The sequence below is a fragment of the Electrona antarctica genome (assembly GCF_951216825.1).
Source record: "Electrona antarctica genome assembly, chromosome: 14".
Taxonomy (NCBI): domain Eukaryota; kingdom Metazoa; phylum Chordata; class Actinopteri; order Myctophiformes; family Myctophidae; genus Electrona; species Electrona antarctica.
In genome coordinates this window covers 9681433-9702890 of record NC_136795.1, presented here as the reverse complement: position 1 = coordinate 9702890, position 21458 = coordinate 9681433, and the positions used below count along the sequence as shown (strand labels likewise).

Genomic DNA, 21458 nt, shown 5'->3' with positions numbered 1-21458 from the left:
TAGACATAGGGAAGGACCCCTACATAGCCATAGGGAAGGACCCCCACATAGACTTAGGGAAGGACCCCCACATAGCCATAGGGAAGGACCCCCACATAGACATAGGGAAGGACCCCCACATAGCCATAGGGAAGGACCCCCACATAGACATAGGGAAGGACCCCCACATAGACATAGGGAAGGACCCCCACATAGACATAGGGAAGGACCCCCACATAGAAGGACCCCCACATAGACATAGGGAAGGACCCCCCACATAGAAGGACCCCCACATAGCCATAGGGAAGGACCCCCACATAGAAGGACCCCCACATAGAAGGACCCCCACATAGACATAGGGAAGGACCCCCACATAGAAGGACCCCCACATAGAAGGACCCCCACATAGCCATAGGGAAGGACCCCCACATTAGCCACAGTCCTCAAGATTAGAATGTCTGCACTTTGTTGAAATGAGTTGTCATACATGGATCAGGACAGAAGAGGGCAGCACATGCATAGTTTTGTGTCTAATGAGTTGTCATACATGGATCAGGACAGAAGAGGGCAGCACATGCATAGTTTTGTGTCTAATTAGTTGTCATACATGGATCAGGACAGAAGAGGGCAGCACATGCAGGGTTTTGTGTCTAATCTCCTGGTTCTCATCCATCGCATAAAAATGAACAGTTCTACCCTATATCTGTTGCTGTTATTCCATAACAATGTCCAACCAATCAGTGCTGTTACAATTACTCCAGTGTCATTAGGTTGTCTCTGATATCCTACAGTAGGACACAACACCACACATCAATAGGGTGTGGTGACATCATCATCAAACCAGGAAGTTATGCATGAATGCCTACTGAGTGGCAAAAAACTACTTTCTGGCCTTGACAGCCTATGCATCCAAACAGAAAAGTCCTATCTTATTGCATTAAACAACGTTAAACAATGTTAAACTCACTTTGCCTCATGTCGCTTTGCCACTCGATTTGCCAGTCACTTTATGCATGCCCTCTATTGAAAGTGAACTGAAGCGAGGCAGCTTGAGGAATGTGCAATGCTTCTCAGTGGCAAGACATGAAAACATGGAGCCAAACATGTTCCACTATAAGGACCCTCTGCAGCCCTCCCCTCTAATCCAAGGGTTCTCAACGTTTTTGGTCGGGGACCCCCGGAAATGCTTTGGCAATGTCTCGGGACCCCCGCCCCACCCCCTCCCGACCCCCAATATAAATGTACTGCTACAATAACCTTAATAATAGAGCCAATACACCATAAATAAATACTGGAACCAGATATAATCATTAGGGAAGGTGTATGCATGTATTATGTGTACTATATGTAAACTCTTCATTTCCACTTTCCAGCCATTCAGTTCTTTTTTTTTTTTAATAATTTGGGGAACCCCCAAAATAATTTGGCGACCCCCTGAGGGGCCCACGGGTTGAGAACCCCTGCTCTAATCCTCCATGGACAGCTTGTTCCTGTTCTAACACGTACAAAATACCTGCTTTATCACTTCACAATCAGCTTAGTGAGGAGGACCTTTGTCGCCACGGAAACGGATGATAGTGTGATGTCACAGCATGACGTCATATCACCTTCATATAAGGTGTAGAGAATAGCATTAGTGCAGCATTAGCAGATCATTAAGAATGTACAGTAAGTAGCTTAACATAGCAGGTATCTAAAGGTGGACTTTAGGCTCAAACGTGACCAGCTGCGTTCCCTGCCCAGCTCCTAAAGAAACACAGATCCTTCAGTCATGAGGCTTCCCCAAAGAGGAGCCTTTATATATAGACGGTTCTCTACAAGTATAGGAGAATCTCCGTTATAACCATTCATATCGAGCTAGGGCTGGTAACTATAGTGGACTTGGTCTGTTACTGATATCTTCCAAAAATTGCCCACAGCAACTGATGAATAGTTTGTCAGTGTAGTGGATGTGTTTTGTTGTTTAGTCTTAATGCTTATAAACCTATATATTATTCACAAAGAAAGTGGTAACCCCTTTGGGATCCATATACAGTATGGATTAAGCTGCCAGGCACCATGTGGGTCTATCAAAATGTGGCCCACATAAAGAAAGTTATTCATGACGAAACCGCCTGTGCCAAAACGCCAACAAACGCTACTAAAAGGAGTAACGATAATGCGTTCCTTGAACAGATCTTAGTCATTACAAAAATAATTCAACGATCCAAAAGGGAGATATTCAATATGGTTTATTTCTCTCACTTCACCAACCAAACAGAATATTATACAGAAACCAGTGATATATTGGTCGAAGTTATAGGCACGGACAGAGCTGTATGTGCTCTGGGGCACAAGTAGGCACATGCAGTTTAAAAAAGAAACTCAACTCCAATCAATTCTACAGTACTCCAAAAGGTCCTCCACTTCAAATCAGAAATCCCACCAGAAACATAGCCTGGCGGGGCCAGACTCATAACGTGGATTCACTGACGCGGGGAGGAAGCGTCAGTGAATGAGTCTGTGAACGAGGAACGCTATGAGTCTTGGCCCTGCCAGGCTACCAGAAACATACCTTTGTCCTAGCCTGGCTTGGCCAGCCTCATAGCGGGGATTCACTGAAGATTCTTCCCTGCATATGAAGGGGAAGAATCTTCAGTGAATCCCCGCTATGAGGCTGGCCAAGCCAGGCTACCTTTGTCCCACCTCTGACCTGAAAAGGAAAACTCTGCCATCGTGGTATAGCCCACTGTGGTATAGCCCACTGTTTCCCATCGTGGTATAGCCCACTGTTTCCCATCGTGGTATAGCCCACTGTTTCCCAAACACTGGGTCGGGACCCATTTGTGGTTTGCGGACACATTTTTATAGTTCGGTTTTATTTTTTGTTTTCTACATTTTGTTTTTAATTATCACATAGATCACAAGTTCCCAAAAAAAGCTAAACCTTTCATGAATTAATAACAAAATCAAAATGTCAGGGCGAATATCTAATTTCTGTTTTGGGTCACAGGCTGTAAAGTCTGGGAAGCACTGCAGCCTACATGGGTTTGTGTGTTTGCAACTCCGGGCCAGAAATAATTGTTTGTGTCTCCGTCACTGAGCCTTTACACTCTCTTTACAGTTTACACTCCAGATTTTCCTGGGCAGTAACTACCGCTTTCATTTCATACAGTACCACTTGCACCGCTGGCCTGTTTTGGGCTCCGTTCCCAAAGGGAGATCGTTGAAAGAACAACAAACAAACAAGAAAAATAAAGAAAAGAAAATCTATTCGAGTATAATATGGCAATTTCACTCTAGGGTCCAACTCTGAAGAAACGATCCTACATCACTAATGCAGGATACATAATATGCAGTACAGTCCATGAAAGTAGAAATCTACAACAGTTAAATGCATTAGAGGACTAGTCTGAACCCTTTAATACATGTGTAACTAAAACGTAACCCATACTGAACTGATGTGCGTTGTTTTTAATCCCTGGCGGTCAGACGTTATAGAAGTTTTGATTTACAACATACTACTTTGGTTCTACTGGGTGCAGTGGCGTTTCCAGGAATTACATTTTGGGCAGGCAAGAATTACATTTTGGACAGGCAAGATGTGTTAATTGTCGTCTCCCCGCGCACAATCGTAGCACTAAAGGTTTTCAAAGAGATATACCTGCCAGACGAGTAGTATACAAAGGCTGAAAGGCATGCATTTACATTCCAATGGGTGATTGAGGGTCGCGCTCTACCGCGACGGCCAATCAGCTGTCCACTAATAATTCTCATGTCTTGTTTTTGTCCTCTTTTTTTCTCATTGTATGGATTTTGGCCAGGCCAGAAATGGATTTGGACAGGCGGACGCCTGCCCTCGCCTTATTGTAGATACGCCCAGTACTTTCAACAAAGACGTGTTTGTAGTGCCAACGTAAGGCAACATAGATGCAGTATTAATGTGTGGTACTGTATGTACAGTACTGAGTAATCACCTTATCATGCATCCTACAGCAGTATTATGTCCTCTGAAAACCATTCTCTCAAACATGCAAGCAACGCGGTTGAACTGAGCTTTCAAACACTATCTGACAAATTGAGTCCATGGTGTTGTCAGAAAAACAAGCTAAATGTGGATTCACTTCCAGACAACTCACCTCAAAGGGGCGAACCTTTTGCGCACATACGGATCGACAGGTGCGTTTGCAGAAAGCCACGGGCCGACCATTACAGTAGCAAGGACTCCCACACACCGTCTGGCAGATACAAATATTTATTGGGAATGTTTTGCTAAGCAAGCCTTCATCAGATTATTTATCCTAACCTGATGTGTCTGTGACGTACCAAACCATTAACCATGCCTACTTGTATAATGTAAGTCAAGAAGATAGTGTGCTAGAGTCCTTCCCTGTACCTCAAGGGAGCAACCAAAGCAGTAAGTATGCAGCACGGTAGGTCAGTACGGTAGGAAACGAACGATAGCTAAACATTTACCAGTCACTCCATCTGGCTCATGGCTGGCTAAAAACCATTGACTGCAAAATGTCAATGTCATATCTAAATAAACAACTCTGATATAGTAAGAGTCATATAATGTAAGCCCAGTCAGGAAAACCACTCGTGGAACACCAAATGCTAGGAAAATATCATACACACCAAGAGAGTAATATAAAGTTTCCTTAAACCCCTTTATATCAAAGAAGGTTCTGGAAACTGGTCGTTGCAGCTGAGATGAATTTCTCAGCACAAGAAATGTTCCATGTGGAAGCTTATTTTCACAGAAATAAGAACTTCTGTTATAGAACTACAAAAAGGTTCCATATGACCTGGTTCAATAATGTGCTGTAGAATCATTTTACTTTCCGTACTCTTCTTTTGGAAGAACGTAGTCAAATACAGAACTAATGATCTCAAACCATAGTGATATTAACAGAATCGATTCCTACAAAACTACAAAACAAAAACTATGAACGATGTCATTGTACACAACTTAATTCCTCTATTTATTTTAACACATCGATTTGTTTGACACTCAAAGCCATCCACCTCATTTGAACTTCTCTCACAAAATTGAATACAAATAAACTCATGGATCTTTTGTTCTGTATACTGTAGATACACGAGGAGAGGTAACAGAGAATACGATGCTCGTAGGGTACAGACTAGCTAATGTCCATCCATTCAACATTTAGAGCTTTAGAACATGGCATATCTATGAGAACCGAAAACAGCCATGTCCATAGATATAAAAAAAATAGATGTCTCATTGGCCGCTGCAGTTCATTGGAGCGATGTGTCTCCAGCGTAACACCGGGGCTCCACCGGACGCGTCAGCGTCGCGTCACCGTCACCGTCACCGTCACCGCCAGGGAATGTTCCCTTTTTAATCAATGAAGGGTGGCTCCACTGCCCGCGTTGCGTGACTGCATTAAAATTGCCCCGGTTCGTTTTTTTGACGCACGCGACGGAGGCGCAACGTGTCCGGTGGAGCCCCGGCGTAAGGAGGGAGTCAAGCGGAAGTGCAGAAGGCACGCTGCGTCGCTGCCACTCAAGTGACTACTGGCCAATCACAGCAACAAGTCTTTTCCGGGACATATCAATTCAGTCCAAATGAGGTTTATTGGCATGAGGAAACAAACGTTTACGTTGCCTGTCTGATTGGCCTACCGAACGTCCCCTTCCGTGACGCACGCGGAGGCTTGGCAAGCTTCCGCTATGCTTCTGCACAAGCTTCCCTCCATGTTGCCTCCTCTGGAGATACACATGATGCCCCAGAGCCGAAGGAGGCGTCTACCTTTTTATGTCTACGGCCATGTCGACATCACCTGGTTGTCTCAGGTGTTAATGGTTAAGACTTTGTAGCTTTGTAAGGCTTTTAAGTCAAACTATAGAGCTGCCTGTACCCCGCAGGTCCCTAACGCCTAGGTCACACCAACAGCGATTATTTCTGCTAAGCAGTTTTTCCACTAAATGAGTGTCCAAAATGTGCAAAAACATGCCCGGCACCTTCGTGCTTATCGTTTCACCGTTCAGAACACATCCACTTTGTCTCACCGCATGCAAAGTCAAACAATGCTGCTTCCTTAGAACGTGAAAGCAGAGTTGGTGTGAGCTAGGCGTAAAAGGTTATTGTGTATTCATCTGTCTCCTCGTCTACGCCTTCTCTTCCCTGCATCGCTCTCCCTCGGTCAAGTGTATCCCTCTGTCTTCCTCTCTCCCGCGTCATCGCATTCTCTTTACAATGAATCTCCTACGTCACTTTTTAAACCTTCATGCTTATCCATACATCCATCTTTTCCTCTCTCTCCTTATCCACCCACCCCTCCCACCCATCCCTCCTTCCAGACCTCCACAGTTCGGTTCTCAGGTGCTGCTGACAATGTCTCCCGCCCAGGTCTCGTGCTTGGTCCCCGGGTTGAGGTGGGTGATGGTCACCTCCACCGCCTGCTTCTTCTGGTGCTTGGGGGGGATGCTGCACACCTTGTAGCAGACCTCGTCTCCCTCCACGGGCACGTACTCCCCCTCCACGCTACGGGACAGACGGAGAGGAGGGACGGGGGTGGGAGGAGTGAAAGAGCAAGATCATTTAAGAGCGGCGTCCGCCGGGGAGTGAGACAGAGAGAGAGAGAAACGAGAAGAAGTCGGACATTTTGCTTGAACCCGACCACCGTCACTTTAATGGCCATTATGTAAACAGCGGAACACAAAGCAGCCTGTGTGTAACTTAGCACGCCCGTCATAAAAGCAGCCGTAAAAGAGCACATCATGCGAGAAATGATAAGCCAGGACGTTTAATACAGACAGTACACCATGAACAAACATTGATACTGAATACGAAGTGTGTTTTGTTCATTTAGTTGATCTCTAACCTCCCTCAACCTTGCTTTCAAAACACACACACGCACGCACACACGTACGCACACATATCACGCACACTTTACACACATGTAGGTCAAAACGCACGCACGCACGCACGCACGCACACACATGCACAATGTATGTGTGTGTGTGTGTGTGTGTGTGTGTGTGTGTGTGTGTGAGAGAGAGAGAGAGAGGGAGAGAGAGAGAGAGAGAGAGTAATTGTATTTGTCAAGAGCACTTGTTATTGGTGGTTTGAAGAGTAGGTTTGCAGAGAAATCCTTGGGTAAACAACCTGTTTGAATGTGTGTCTGTGTCTGTCTGTATGTGTGTGTGTGTGTGTGTGTGTGTGTGTGTGTGTGTGTGTGTGTGTGTGTGTGTGTGTGTGTGTGTGTGTGTGTGTGTGTGTGTGTGTGTGTGTGTGTGTGTGTGTGTGTGTGTGTGTGTGTGTGTGTGTGTGTGTGTGCGTGCGTGCATGTTCTGTTGATTTCTAAGCGTTTAAGCCAGTGGGTGATAACAGAGGCCAACAAGCGAAGGTCATCAGATATTATCCTCTTTCATACTCCTACACATGCCTGAAGCCGCCTTTCCGTATGTGTGTGTGTGTGTGTGTGTGGGGGGGGGGGGGGGAGTCATTGATTTAACCAACTTTACTCCTACACAAGGGTCTGATGTCACATGCACGCACGCACGCACGCACGCACGCACGCACGCACGCACGCAGCAGAACAATGACATATATAATGCACAGTACACAGCGGCCTCCGGCTGCTATACTCACGCACCTTGGTACTTTGTGCAAATATGTTTTTTTGTGTGGAGACCCTTTGGTCTGTAGCAAAGCTTGTAAATAAGCTAAGATACCTTTTGGTTGTCCCGTTTGTGGCAAAAGCTTGTAAATATCCAAGAACCACACAGAAGAAAACCCTTTACCTTTTTGTGGCAAAGAAAACGAAAAAAAAATTACACGATGGGAACTATGCACAAAAACTAATTTCACCCACTCGTATACCACATACATTATCTCTGGGTTGCTAGGCGATCGTGTAAAATTAACTGTCCAAATCCAGTTATATCGGATACCTGTCCCAGATCGTGCCCCGATGGTCAAAACAACCTTTATTCAACGGCCCACAACCAAATAACTGACGACCGTGGCCACAAAATGTCTTCTCCGGGTGAGAGAAAAGACAAGCGTCTCTGCGTCTGTCACAACACACATCGTTGTCCTGGGTGAAAGTAGGCAAAAACGGGCATTAATGCCAAATGGTTTTTTCCCGGTTAATTCCCTGATTACGGGATGTTAACGGACATCTGTGGACATTTACCGAGAAAACAATTTACTGAAGATTTGTGGACATTTGTGGACATCTACATGGAATCTACTCCCCATGCTCAACAAAGACACAGCATGGGGTCTGATCCTTGCACATTGACCCTTTGTTTAAAGAAGGGCAGGGGGAGCCCCCCTCCCCCTATCCAGCCATGCACAGCCAATGAATTTCCTTCTCAGTTTGGCCAATCAGGTTATCATGCTTTTGACTTTGAAATCTTAACTGCCAGCCAGCCGGATGAAAATCAGTTGACTCAGACTGACTTGAATGAAGGTAAGCTAAGCTTCTAGCCTAGATCATGTATTTCTAAATTGTTAGTAGGATACAATATTGTGCTTGTTTTGTTTGTTTGTTTTTCCAAAGTAACTGATTATATAACTTGCATTTATCAATTACATGTCTGAGTTGTCTGATTATTATTATTATGGATCAGTAGCTATGAACCACCACCCCCAGTGGGGTGGTGGCATGAAACAGACTTCCAATCAGATGTGTTTTTTTGAGCATGCCCAGAAGTGCTTTGGTAGTATGTAAATGTACGTTTTCTTCATGCCAATAAAGCTCCATTGAATTGGGAGGGGGTTGTGGGGGGTGGGGGGGATTCTTGCCCAAGAGGTGTGACTAGGAAGCAGCCACAGCAGGGGGCCTTGCATATTTAAGTTGGTACAATTCGGACCTCTACATACCGGTAGATTTGCTGATTACAGGCTGGTAAACAACCGTAATCACCTGTAAATTTACTGGATTTACATGGCCTCTACATGTAGTATATCTGCCCGTAATCCTTGTTTTTTGCGCAGTGACATCCACTTCACATCTCAGGTTCCGGAGGGAACCTTCAAAATAAGGGTTTCACTGGAAAAAACACTGGCAGTTTTGGAAGAATGAATGAATTAATACCTGTGTGTGTTAAGTGTTGACAAATGTTTTATTTGAGGATTGGCACTATTAATTGATTCAACATGAACTATAGAGGGTATGCGTGTGACATCATCATAATACCCGGAAGTTATGCGGGAACGCCTACTGAGTGGCAAAAAGCTACTTCCTGGCCTTGACAGCCCATACATACGCAAGCTTTGATCCCATGTAAGTCAGCCTCCGAGCAGACGTTAGAAAGAGCGTGCCTGCGTCCAGATTCACGGACCAAAAAAGATTTATGTATATAAAAAAACTATTTCTCTTCAGAAGCGTTAATTAATATTGTAACCTAGACACAACATAACATCAGAAATTATCCCAGAACGTCCGCGTTTTGTTCATTTACCGCGGATGCCGCCTACATTCCGAGAAAACAGCCTTTGAAAACGGCCCACAAACATAAACTGCACTCCTGTGTGTCTTTCTTCCGATAGGCTACGGCCAATCACGTGACACGCGCGTCGACGCAGTGCAACACATCTAGTACCTCTAGTAGTAATACAAACACACTCACTCTGAGATATGGACAAAGATGTCAGCTCCCCCGTCAGACGGCGTGATGAAGCCGTGCCCTTTGGAGCGAGAGAAGCACTTACACACACCAGTATACACTGGTCCTTGAGACGCACGCGCTGTCCTGCAGGGGAGAGAGACAGAGATAGACAGAGAGAGAGAGAGAGAGAGAGAGATTATTCCTATTTATATTCAATATTTATTTGTACATACATTGTTTTATCTTGATTGTTTTGTTCCACTTTTGCTTTGGCAATGAAAACGTATGTTTCTCATGTCAAAAAAGCTCTTTTGAATTGAAATTGAATTGAAATTGAGAGAGGAAGAGAGAGGGGGAGTTTGTGGTGAAAATAAGAGCAGCAAAACAGACGACAAGGGGTGGAGGTTAATAGGGAGAGGGTGGAGTGACAAATAGTGATTTGGGGATGAAGGTACGATGGAAGGCCAGTTGGTAGGATGGAGGGATGGTGCGAGAGAGATTGTGGGCAGAAGGTTGTGTGTGTGTGTGTGTGTGTGTGTGTGTGTGTGTGTGTGTGCGTGTGCGCAGTTCACCACGCCTCACAATAAACACACACTTGCGCATCGCAAGACGAAGTCTGTATATGAACGTGTGTGCGAGCGTGTGTGTGTGTGTGTTCCTACGCTGAGCAGGTCCTGGTCCTTCGCGTGGGCAGTGGACTGGGGATGAGGTAGCCCCTCATGGGGGAGGGAGACCGCTCTCTGTATCTGCACGCTGGAAGCCGCAGGGATCCTAAAGGACACACGCGCACACACACACACACACACACACACACACACACACACACACACACACACACACACACACACACACACACACACACACACACACACACACACACACACACACACACACACACACACACACACACACACACACACACACACTCTGCTCAGTTGTTGCGCGTGATATACAGTTGTTGTTGTTGTGTATACGTTTGTGCCTTACGTGCAACACATACTGAACTAAAGTATACGTTACAGCACGTGAAACATCAGCAGCACCTCTTCTTACCGGGAGACACTGGGGAGACAGGCGACAACAACACTGGGGAACCTACAGAGGGCATCGGAGGGGTCACAGGTCGGACCTGTATGGGCTCAGAGCAGTCAGAGGACATGGTGCAGCGAGGGGAGACCAGAGGACCTACAGGAAGGAGACACAAAGAAAGAAGGAGACAAAGGAGAGAAATTTAGAATGGGCTTTGTGTTCATCTGTCTAGTGACAGAGGTAGCTCTGGGCAATGATGAATTCCTGTTCTGTTCTATGTCTATATAGAAGTGTCTATTTGTACGTCTCTAAATGTTTTGATGAATTGAACATGGTGGACCCTCTTGTAAACAAGTGTAATGCTTAATTGGGTCGTCCACTCACAGTTAACAGCCTTTGTATTGAGTTTGTGCTTGAAATTTACTGTAATTCTGCAAACTGTTAATACATTCAATCAATCAATCAATCAGCTTTGCCATTGCTTGCTGTCCCATTGGCTAGAAGCAGCCAATTACGACTAGGTGGCGATCTTGTCGTCTACATTTCATGAGCTTTCACTAGTCAGGTTTCAGCTGACAAAAACATGACATGGTTCTGTCCTAGTAAAGTGTTGTTTCCATCCGTAACTACTTTGTTCAACTACTACTTTGTTCAACCGGATCTCACAATAAAGAATTGGAATGAGACCAATGTCACTTCAACTCACACTTGGGGCTAAACAAACACTAACCAAACTACATTTTCCTAAACATAACTAAAATAAATTAAACCAAACCCATTGCTATTTTAGAAAACAGAGCACACAACATAAACACAATATTAACTAGAAAAAGTGCCCTTCTGGGCACAGGTCTCCACCAGGAGGATAGGAGTGTGTGTGTGTGATGTTTGGCAAAATGTTTAGGAGCAATATAAACGTGTGTGTGTGTGTGTGTGTGTGTGTGTGTGTGTGTGTGTGTGTGTGTGTGTGTGTGTGTGTGTGTGTGTGTGTGTCTGTGTGTGTGTGTGTGTGTGACGCGGCTTGGCCCGTTGTAGCGCCACCATGAGGCTGATTTGAAAACTGTCAAGTGGCATTTCTCCCAAAGCCTAGTGGGAATATGCATGCACAATTTCACCACAATCGGACGCTGCGTTGAGTAGTTGTGGCGATTTGTACAAAACTGGTACAAAGCGTAGCCAATTGTAGCCAATGAGGGTGGATTATGAGAAATCAAACAAACCCGTCTTGATAACATGACTATGGAGAGCATGTGTACCGACTTGCGTGAAATTTGGATAAAATCTGAAGGAGTAATATTAGAAAATGTGTTTTGCATATGTCGGCCTCCTGGTGGCGCTATAAAGAGCAGATGTGAAAATTTCCAGGCAAAGGTTTTTCCTTGGCCTCTAGGGAGTTGGCATACAAAGTTATCCACAGATCCGTGCAGTTAGAGGTAAAAACACTTTTCGGCCAGTTATAGCGCCACCATGAGGCTGAGTTGAAAATGTTCATGTGGCATTTATTCCTCGGCCTAGTGGGAATGTGTGTGCACAATTTCACGGAAATCACACGATGTGTTCATGATTTGCAGCATTTTGTTTGAAACTGAGCACTCCTGCGAACTTTCTTAGCCAATCAGGATGGAGTCTGAGAAATCTGAAAGACCCGTTTCGTTGAATGGCTCTAGAGAGACTGTGTACCAATTTGCATGATGTTTGGACAAAATCTGTAGGTGTACTGTCCAAAAACTTGTTTTGCACAAAGCAGCCTCCTGGTGGCGCTATAACAGGCCGTTCTGGAACTTTTGGGGCAAAATTTGGCATCGACCGGGTTAACGGTGCCGGAGATTAGCTGTTAACAGACGGACGGACACACACACGGACGGACACACGGACGGAGTGCAAAACATACTCTCTCCCCATGCCTTCGGCCTGGTGGAGACAATAAAGTATCTATAGGTGTAACACAAAGCTGTTAATAGTCAATGTCTTCTTTTTCATGTTCTTCAGTGATTTGCAATGTAATAATGGAAAGGGCTGTGTTTAAATATGTTTGAGTTACATGTATAAATACCAAGTTTACCTACAATACACAAACAATAATCGACAGGTTTTGGTATAGCGCTACCTCCAGCAATGTTGTATAAATCAAAAGGACAAGGCAAAATAAACTGGCCAATGTAAAATAGACACAACCCTTCTGCCACCCACCACCTCACCGCACTCCCCCCTCCTCCACCAAGTCCATGACCTGTTGGGGGGGATATTCTCAGGACCCTCTAATTTACCATGGCAACACCAATCAGAGCGGTGTCATTGTCAGAACCACGCAGCATGGCAGAGAAGAGCTCTGGGAGGGGATAGGGGGCAGTTAAAGAGAGAGAGAGAGAGAGAGAGAGAGAGAGAGAGAGAGAGAGAGAGAGAGAGAGAGAGAGAGAGAGAGAGAGAGAGAGAGAGAGAGGGTCAGAGCAAGAGAAGGAACAGACTCGGCTTTCAGAGGTGCCCTGGCATTACATCATCCAATTACATCACCAGCTTTGGGAACCAATTACGGAGAAGCTGAAAAACTCCCATTCATCTTTCCATTACTGGCTAGGTTGTTGTGGTGAGAGCGTGTCCAAAGAGGTTATTTATATTTTCGTCATTATATTGCTTGAGGGCTCTTTGACATTTTGGCATTCATTATTCGGGGGTTCTAGGTTTTTCGCACGTGGACTGGAATTGGACAACCAACCGGTCTTGGTGTCTGTGCAAATGTTATTTGTTTTTGTGGTTACAGGGTTCTGCACAGCCTTGATTCGATAAACAACAACGTAATCTGATCACACCCTCTCAACGCTGGGGGGCAGGCTGTACAATATCAAGGCACAAAACAAACATACCAACATTATTACACATGCACGCACGCACAAATGCACACGCACACACACTTATAAGAGTACATGAAAACTGACAGTATATTCATTCAACCCGATCTCACGGTGAAATAACACGGATTGGCATTTCCGAAATTCCGTACGTACACTACTAGAAAACCGAACAATCCGTACATATTACACTGAAATCCTCCCCATTACCTCCCTGGGGTTTTAGACCGCGACGGAGGGGGCACCGTCTCAAGCGAAGGTTCGATCACAGAATGGTAAATAATGTTGTGGGGAGCGCATTGCCCCAACTGAGAAAATGGGGTGAAAGCCACGCATCCGCCACGATCAAAACAGTACTAGTGTAATATGTACGGATTTTGGAGTATGTACGGAAATGCCAATCCGTGCTATTTCACTGTGTTTGGGTGAAATCGGGCTTATTCATTGGTTGGTTAACAACTTAACATAATACATGGCAGATGATTTATTTTAGACTATATAGCCTATCTGGAAAACATGAAAAAGCTCAATTGCATTATTAATCCATTCTGGACGGGAACCCCTTTTGGTGTTTTAACTAAGCATTATGTTATACTTTAGCTATTGAAAAATAGCAGATCTACAAGCTCATAGCGCGCCACCGAGTGGCGCGCTACGAGCTTGTAGGTCTGCTATTTTTGAAAAATCGTAAAAATGCGGCACAAATCTTTGAATATATATTCTTTCAGAGCGATATTCTTTAGTTACACACTTCTATACGTTCATTAGCTGCTCTACTGTATAATGCACCTGTACTACACTCTGTAGCACTAATGAAAGTTGAACTTTGAACCTTTTGCAAGCCAGGAGCTTCTTACAATGTCTCTTGTAGTCTGTATTATACTCTTTGGCTACTTTGGACACCTGTGTATCCTTCCGGTTTATGACGTGAAAACAATCACTCAGCGTCAACCTAAAAGCACAAAGACAGGTCAGCGAGAGGTGCATAGCTAGTATAGGCCTTTAGTGATCCCCTGGGAGAAATTCGGTCGCCAGAGGCCGCACAGCAGTTATAGGTCAGATACAGGGTAAGAGAGGTATACTGTAAGTACATGATGTTAAACTCCAGAGTGTTATTTTAACTGTGATTGCATAGGGTCCATTTGGTTGCACATTTAATGTGTACACGCTCCAAGTTACAACTAGATAAGTGAACACTGAGGATTCATTGTACTGTACTAGAATTTCGCCGCCCTTCGGGCGGCTCATCCTAGTTCCGTTGCAGCACAATGGGAAGAAGGAAATTGCGAGATTTGACAGACTCCACTTCATGTTTCAGCTGTGTTTTTAAACCCAGTATTGTGCCCTTCACATGTATTAACGGATGGGTATTATTATTATTTGTTGTATTTTATTTGCACATCAAAGCAAATTAAATGAAATGAAAATAAGCACACATGAAACTGCTTTTTACTGTTTTGGTTTACTTACAATAAGTTAGTGTTTTTGGAAACCAAAAGATGTTGAGAATGGAGCAGAACATACTGTAGTATATTTTTGTGGGGACCTTGACTGCATTATAGTAGGCCTACAATCTTTTGGATTGCAGTGACCCCACATTGTGTCTTCGGGAACAATATTTGTAGTTACAATGAGGGCTCCATGAGGCGAAGGGAGAGAAACACGTCGCCTCTCTCCAGTCCGTGCGTGGCTGAATAACAACGGATCGCATCGCTGACTGACATAAACGCACAGTTACAATTCAGAGGCACTCAACTAATAACGCTTGTGTGTGTTAATCTGCCCGATGCTGACGTTAGTATATAATGTTTAGATTGTTTTCCTCTTGTACATGCGTTTGTGGGCACAGTGGCAGGGGGTGAAAAGCCGATTTGTCCCATGGTGTGCACTGCGCAACTGTGCAGTGTAAAACATGCTGAAATCAAACCACACACACACACACACACACACACACACACACACACACACACAGTCACTCAGTCACAAATCCTCCACAGTGTGATTACGTGTCTGCAGTGACACTGATGCGAGGTTACAATGAGTCCGTGGTGTGGTGAGACTGGGAAAGGAATAATGCGCGGGAGACCTTGGCATCCGACTGCGCGCGTTGTGTCGATGAGATGGGCGCGTTGGGAAATAGCGCACCGAAGCACACTCGCCTATTAGTTTGCATTGCATTTGCACAGTGCGCTCAGTGCGATAATTCCGAACGTGGCCGTTGTGTGTGTGTGGGTGTGTGCTTCTTTTTCGCAGTTAAGTGAGGCTGGGACCGAGGCTAGGGTGTGTGTGTGTGGCTGGCTGCCGGCTGGCCTGTGTTTGGCTGCGTGGGGATCGCCATGTGAGGGGGCTAGCCAATAAGGGCCCTGTGTTGCATGTGGAGAATTGTGTAGGTTAGTGTGTGTGGTGTAGCCGAACGGGGTGGTGAGAACATGAGGGGGATGTAGCACAGCAATCGGTGACCCCTACATTAAGCTGTGTTGCTCCCAAGATGCAGTGCAAATGCGTGTTGTAGCAACCGTAGCCAATGGGAAAACAGGATGCAGTGTTGCCAGGTCCGCGAATTGTAAGCGAGTTGTAAGTAGCGTGTTGAATGGCATTTTTTCTGGGGTTGTTTTCATAGACCTGGCAACAAATTAGGCGGGGGTGTCGGTGCTTGTGGCGTGTTTGTGTTTATTATTGATATTGATGTTGTTTGTGAGTGTGGACGGGAGGCGGCTCTAGTGGCAGTGCAATGACAGTTTTTACGCGGGTGTTGTTGAGTGTGGCCGTGCGGCGCGACATGAGGAGATAGCCGTGGATCGACGCGGAGGGTAAGGCTGTGTCGTGTTAGTGTGTTGTTGCAGTGTGTGTTGCAGCGTGTCAGTGACGTAGTAGCTGGTGACTTTATTTTCCTTTGGGCACACCTTTTCAAATGTATAATAGATAGTGTACACCAGGGATTATGCATCAGCTGAGCTCCAAATAATATCATAAATAAAATCCAAGTCAATGAAACTGTAAATCTAGATGAATACTGTAAAAATGAATGTCATACAACATGCTCAGTAACGGGCAATAGGTCAGACTTATGTTCACTAGCTTCATTTGGTCTCGGTTCCCGTTCCCGCTCCTTAATCCTAGCGCCAACAGGGATCATACTGTAGTCAACAGGGGGTTATATGTGTCTATTTTCATACTCGGGTGATCGGTTTCAGGGCGGTGTTGTAATAAATGTATGTATGTGGCCATCAAATATCTTGTTCCCATTTGTAACCAAGATGACAGAAAGTAGAAAGAAGTGTCAGTCCACTTTCTTTCATCTTGACAGTAGATACATGTTGGCCTAGATCTGTGTTACAGTATGCTGCGTACAAAAGGCACAAACAATAAACACAGTCAGGTGTGAGACAGAAGGACAGACGATAAAAGACTCAAGAGTGGAATGAGCTGAAGATAAGGAGAGAGAGAACACAAGGGGGGTCGCTGAAGTGTGTGTGTGTGTGTGTGTGTGTGTGTGTGTGTGTGTGTGTGAGGGAGAGAGGGAGAGAGGGAGAGAGTGTGTCTGTTCAAGTATGTTCTACGGCCATATTGAGCTCCATATATGGCCGTCTCCATATATGATTTGGAGCTAGCTAGCAACTCTACATCTGACCTCAAACCTCAAACCCTTAGATCTCCATATATGGAGCTGACCTGTTCTGACATTCACATATGTTGATCCTCTCCTACCCGTCCTTCCTCTTCGATGTCTCCCTTTTGACTGATACCTGTTCATTCAAACTCTAGACGGGCCTGCCCCAAAGTTATTAGTGCAGCTGCGCCCGGCCAGTTCTCAACAGGCCCATAAATTAAGGCCCGGCGCTCATCAAACCCTGTACCCTCAAGATACTTCCCCCACTGCCACCCTTAGATCTCCATATATGGAGCTGACCTGTTCTGACATTCCATACATGTTGATCTGACCTCATCAAACCCTGTACACTCAAGACACGCTCCATATATGGCCAGTACAGAATTCATTCCATATGTCGATCTGACCCCCCATGCCAAAGCACCAGCGCTCGCCCAGCAGTCTGCCGTCGGCGGATGCGTGCACGCAAGGTTGCTTCTCGCCCTCAGGGCGTCTTACTAGTCATACCTGTAAATATGGGAAAGCAACTGTTATTTTAGATGTTGCTTTAGTTGCTATGTAAAACGTTATAGCAACAGGACATTTCTTAATTTTCTTTAATACAAAATAGAAGATTTTCTGAATTAGAAAGCCTTTTTAAAAATCAGCCTCAGGTCTAAATGTGTCAACTAAACTGCGCAAGCATGCCAATGGGATTTACCGGTATATCTGAAATTGTATTTATGTATACTATGCATTAAACAAGATTTCCAGTGGAAGGGAATGTTACCAATTATTACAGACTGACTGGATACTCTGCATTGTTGGGAACATGTAAAAAAAGAAACACAATTATTTTCAAATTAAAAAGATGCTGAGTCATAGGAGACAGGTCAATGTTTCTTTTCCCCACGTCGACAAATGAGAACATTCCAGAATTTCCTGGACTGTCAGACTAACATCCTGGCCCCACGCACACACGCGCGTGCACACACCCACACACCCACACACGCACGCGTGCACACACACGCACCTGTATTTGTTATGTTTGTTATGTAAACGCTTGTTTTGACTTGATTTTCATAACAATGTGTATTAAGGAAGAGAGAGAAAGATATTGCTTGTAGCTTGTGAAAACAAATAAATTACTATAACTGTATAATATCATTTAAAGACTAGTAAGCTACAAAGTACATTCATGACCTATAGATGGCACTGGAGAAGATATTTTTCAAAAATAGCAGACCTACAAGCTCGTAACGCGCCACTCGGTGGCGCGCTATGAGCTTGTAGATCTGCCATTTTTCAATAGCTAAAGCATAACATAATGCTAACACCAAAAGGGGTTCCCGCCCAAAATGGGTTAAAACAGGCTAAAACAAGGACATTCAGCACAGCACTCGTACACGTCTCTACAATCACCTGCATCTCTATTTATCTCCTCAGTGTGTGCATAAATGTTTGGTCGGACATACTGTACTAACAGTCCGACAGGCATTAGTCCGACACCCTAACCCCAAACCCTAACCTGACCCTAACCTCACAGGGAAGCCACGGGTGAGTCTTAACTGGCCACGCATGCGTCTTAACCGGCCACGCATGCGTCTTAACCGGCCACGCATGCGTCTTAACCGGCAACACATGTCGGGAGCGGCAACGCATGTGTAGGATTGTCGCATGTCAGTCTGTTAGTACGTCGGACCAACGTATATGCGCCCCCTCGTCAGTACCTCCCCATCTCTGCTCTGTCTTTCTTGTCAGCTTTTTTAATTTAAGCATAATTTATGCATGAAATACTGTCAAATAAATCTAGTATTATCCCACATGCTTTGTGCTTGTCTCTATCTCTACTTAATCACACGCTCTCGTACTAGCATAGCATTAGTTAAAAATCACACCCGTGTGAACTGAGTGGTGCAACTCCCCCCCCACTTTTCCCCCTACTGGTACTCATAGTCACACATGAGTCACACACAAACACAGTCACATAGGTTAACACATAGGTTAACAGTAACACGGACATTGCTGTTCCTTGGAGTGGTTGCACCACTCAAAAACACCGCTATTATCACTGCCGGTTCATTTAATCTCAATCACAAAACCAGACACGATCTCTCTCACACAACACACACACATATGCTGGACCTTTGGTCTCCTCTGTCTGGAATGTTCCATGTTAGTGTTCTGTTCTCTGACCAACACACTGCCCTGTAAGCCTGCTGACACAGCAAATACCCAGCCATCCATCAGGCCACAGCACAGGCCTGTAATGGAATGGTCAACTGAAAGTGCTGTCTAGCCCACTTTTGATCATGTCCACACATATCTGTGAAATTCTCTTTCTCTCTCTGAAAATAGCAGATCTACAAGCTCACTTTCAGAGCACAACACCCGAGCCCAACCAAGCATAAAATTACTTGTCTTTTAGTTCTTTCTACTGGATGTCCTCCATACTAGTCCCTCCCTAACAGTTTAGTCTAGTTTGTATCTGTTGACAAAATTGTCAAGATCTTTAGTCTTAGTTTTAGTCATTATAGCATAGCGTTTTTATTTCGTTTTATTTAGTTTACTAAATATCATAAGATTTTAGTCGACATCTACAGTTGATTTAGTCGACTAAAACACTGCGACGCGTTATGAGCTTGTAGAATTGTTATTTTGAGCATGCAACCAAGTGAGAAATAACTTATACTGGATCTCTTGTCCACTAGTCCCTGCCTAACATTTTAATTATTTAATTAGTTTTTAGTTATTGACGAAATGATCACTATATTTTGTCATCATAGCTTAGTTTATTTAGTTTCCGTTTAGTTTTCCTCAGTGAAAAAAGGTAGTCGACAAACATTTTTTGTCATAGTATTAGTCAAGTAAATCCACACTGAAACACAGACCATGGAGGCTTTCCTCCATGGTCTGTGTGTGAAAGTCTGGTGATGCGAGGTTACTAATCTACAAGCTCACAATGTGTCTCACAGGCTCACAGCACTGCATCGCTGCGCTTGTAGAGCGGCTATTCGGTACGTGACAACATGTGCACAACTACGTAATTCAAGTTCATGGGTCCCAAAGGCAGGGATGTTGATCTGTTATATCTGGGAAGAAGAAGTGCAAAAACAACATTCTGTCCTCATTTTTATCAGTCATCAGGGACTCATTTGAGGCCTCAGAGCACACAGGTTGCACAAGAAACCAACGCAAATGGCACGAGACAGATGACACACGGGGACCAATGCCATATGTCACCATTATCCTGGCGGAAATAATTGCGATTCACAAGATCAAAATCTCTTCAAATGGCTCCAAGACATACTGGACTGGTATCACTTAAATCTGATATTTTGTATAAATAAATATTCATACAGCAAGGACAGCAGAATTAATGCAATAATCATCCATTATAAAAGGCTTCTCTGCATAAAAAATATTCAAAATAAGAAACTAAAATAGCAATATGACTTTTATACATAACATAATAGTGTAGCATAGAGTCAAACTGTACGTCAGTGAGAGCACACAGACACACACACACACACACACACACACACACACACACACACACACACACACACACACACACACACACACACACACACACACACACACACACACACACACACACACACACACACACACACACACACACACACACACACACACACACACACACACACACACCGCACTGACTGTGTCAGGATGTCCTTTCACCTCCCATCCTGTTGAAAGGTATCTGTATGGTGATTACTGGAAGGGGGAGGAGGGCACTGACTTAGCTATTAAATGGTTGTACATGTCCATTAATGGCAAATACAGTACTAAGAAATACTGCCGACAACTGTTAGTGATTCTCGACTGCTACTGCTGAGGCGGGCAATGCATAGACAGCACGCACGCACGCACGCACGTGGACGCACACACACACACACACACACACACACACACACACACACACACACACACACACACACACACACACACACACACACACACACACACACACACACACACACACACACACACACACACACACACACACACACACACACACACACACACACACACAGCTGATGATACAAAAAATATTGAAAAGGAACAGAAGTGAATGATCGTGTGAAAGGAATTCAAACTCCCTTTCTTCTGAAAATATTAATTGGTATTTTAGCCTTGTGGGGAAAACATATTTGCAGAAGAGGAGTGTGGGTGTGGGTGCACCCACATCATAATATGCACATTTCTCTGCTCGAACTGAAATACCTTAATTTTAAAGGTCGCCGCCTTTTGCCTTCAGGTAATTTCTCAGTCACCGGCGCTTTTAATGTAAAAAGGCAATGCTTACTTTTTTTTAAAAGGCACACAGTGTGACTGTGTGAACAACATGTGCTAGAAGTACTGTAGATCTTTCCCTCTCTCAGCTCCTCCCTGAGAGGTCACTCTCACCTCAGGGAAGTGAC

The 21458-nt window shown here is 44.6% G+C and overlaps 1 protein-coding gene across 1 annotated transcript in view; it reads right to left on the bottom strand.

Annotated features, from left to right (window-relative positions):
- Positions 1 to 2628: 2628 nt before the first annotated feature.
- Positions 2629 to 21458, bottom strand: part of carhsp1 (calcium regulated heat stable protein 1) — a 31812-nt gene continuing 12982 nt past the window's right edge. Inside the window, exons 2-5 of the mRNA XM_079521434.1 lie at positions 10600 to 10731; positions 10209 to 10317; positions 9568 to 9690; positions 2629 to 6469 (exon numbers count right to left, since the gene is read on the bottom strand). Coding sequence (XP_079377560.1) covers positions 6304 to 6469; positions 9568 to 9690; positions 10209 to 10317; positions 10600 to 10705 — 504 coding nt within the window. The 5' untranslated portion in view covers positions 10706 to 10731 and the 3' untranslated portion in view covers positions 2629 to 6303. The remainder of the gene's footprint in view (positions 6470 to 9567; positions 9691 to 10208; positions 10318 to 10599; positions 10732 to 21458) is intronic.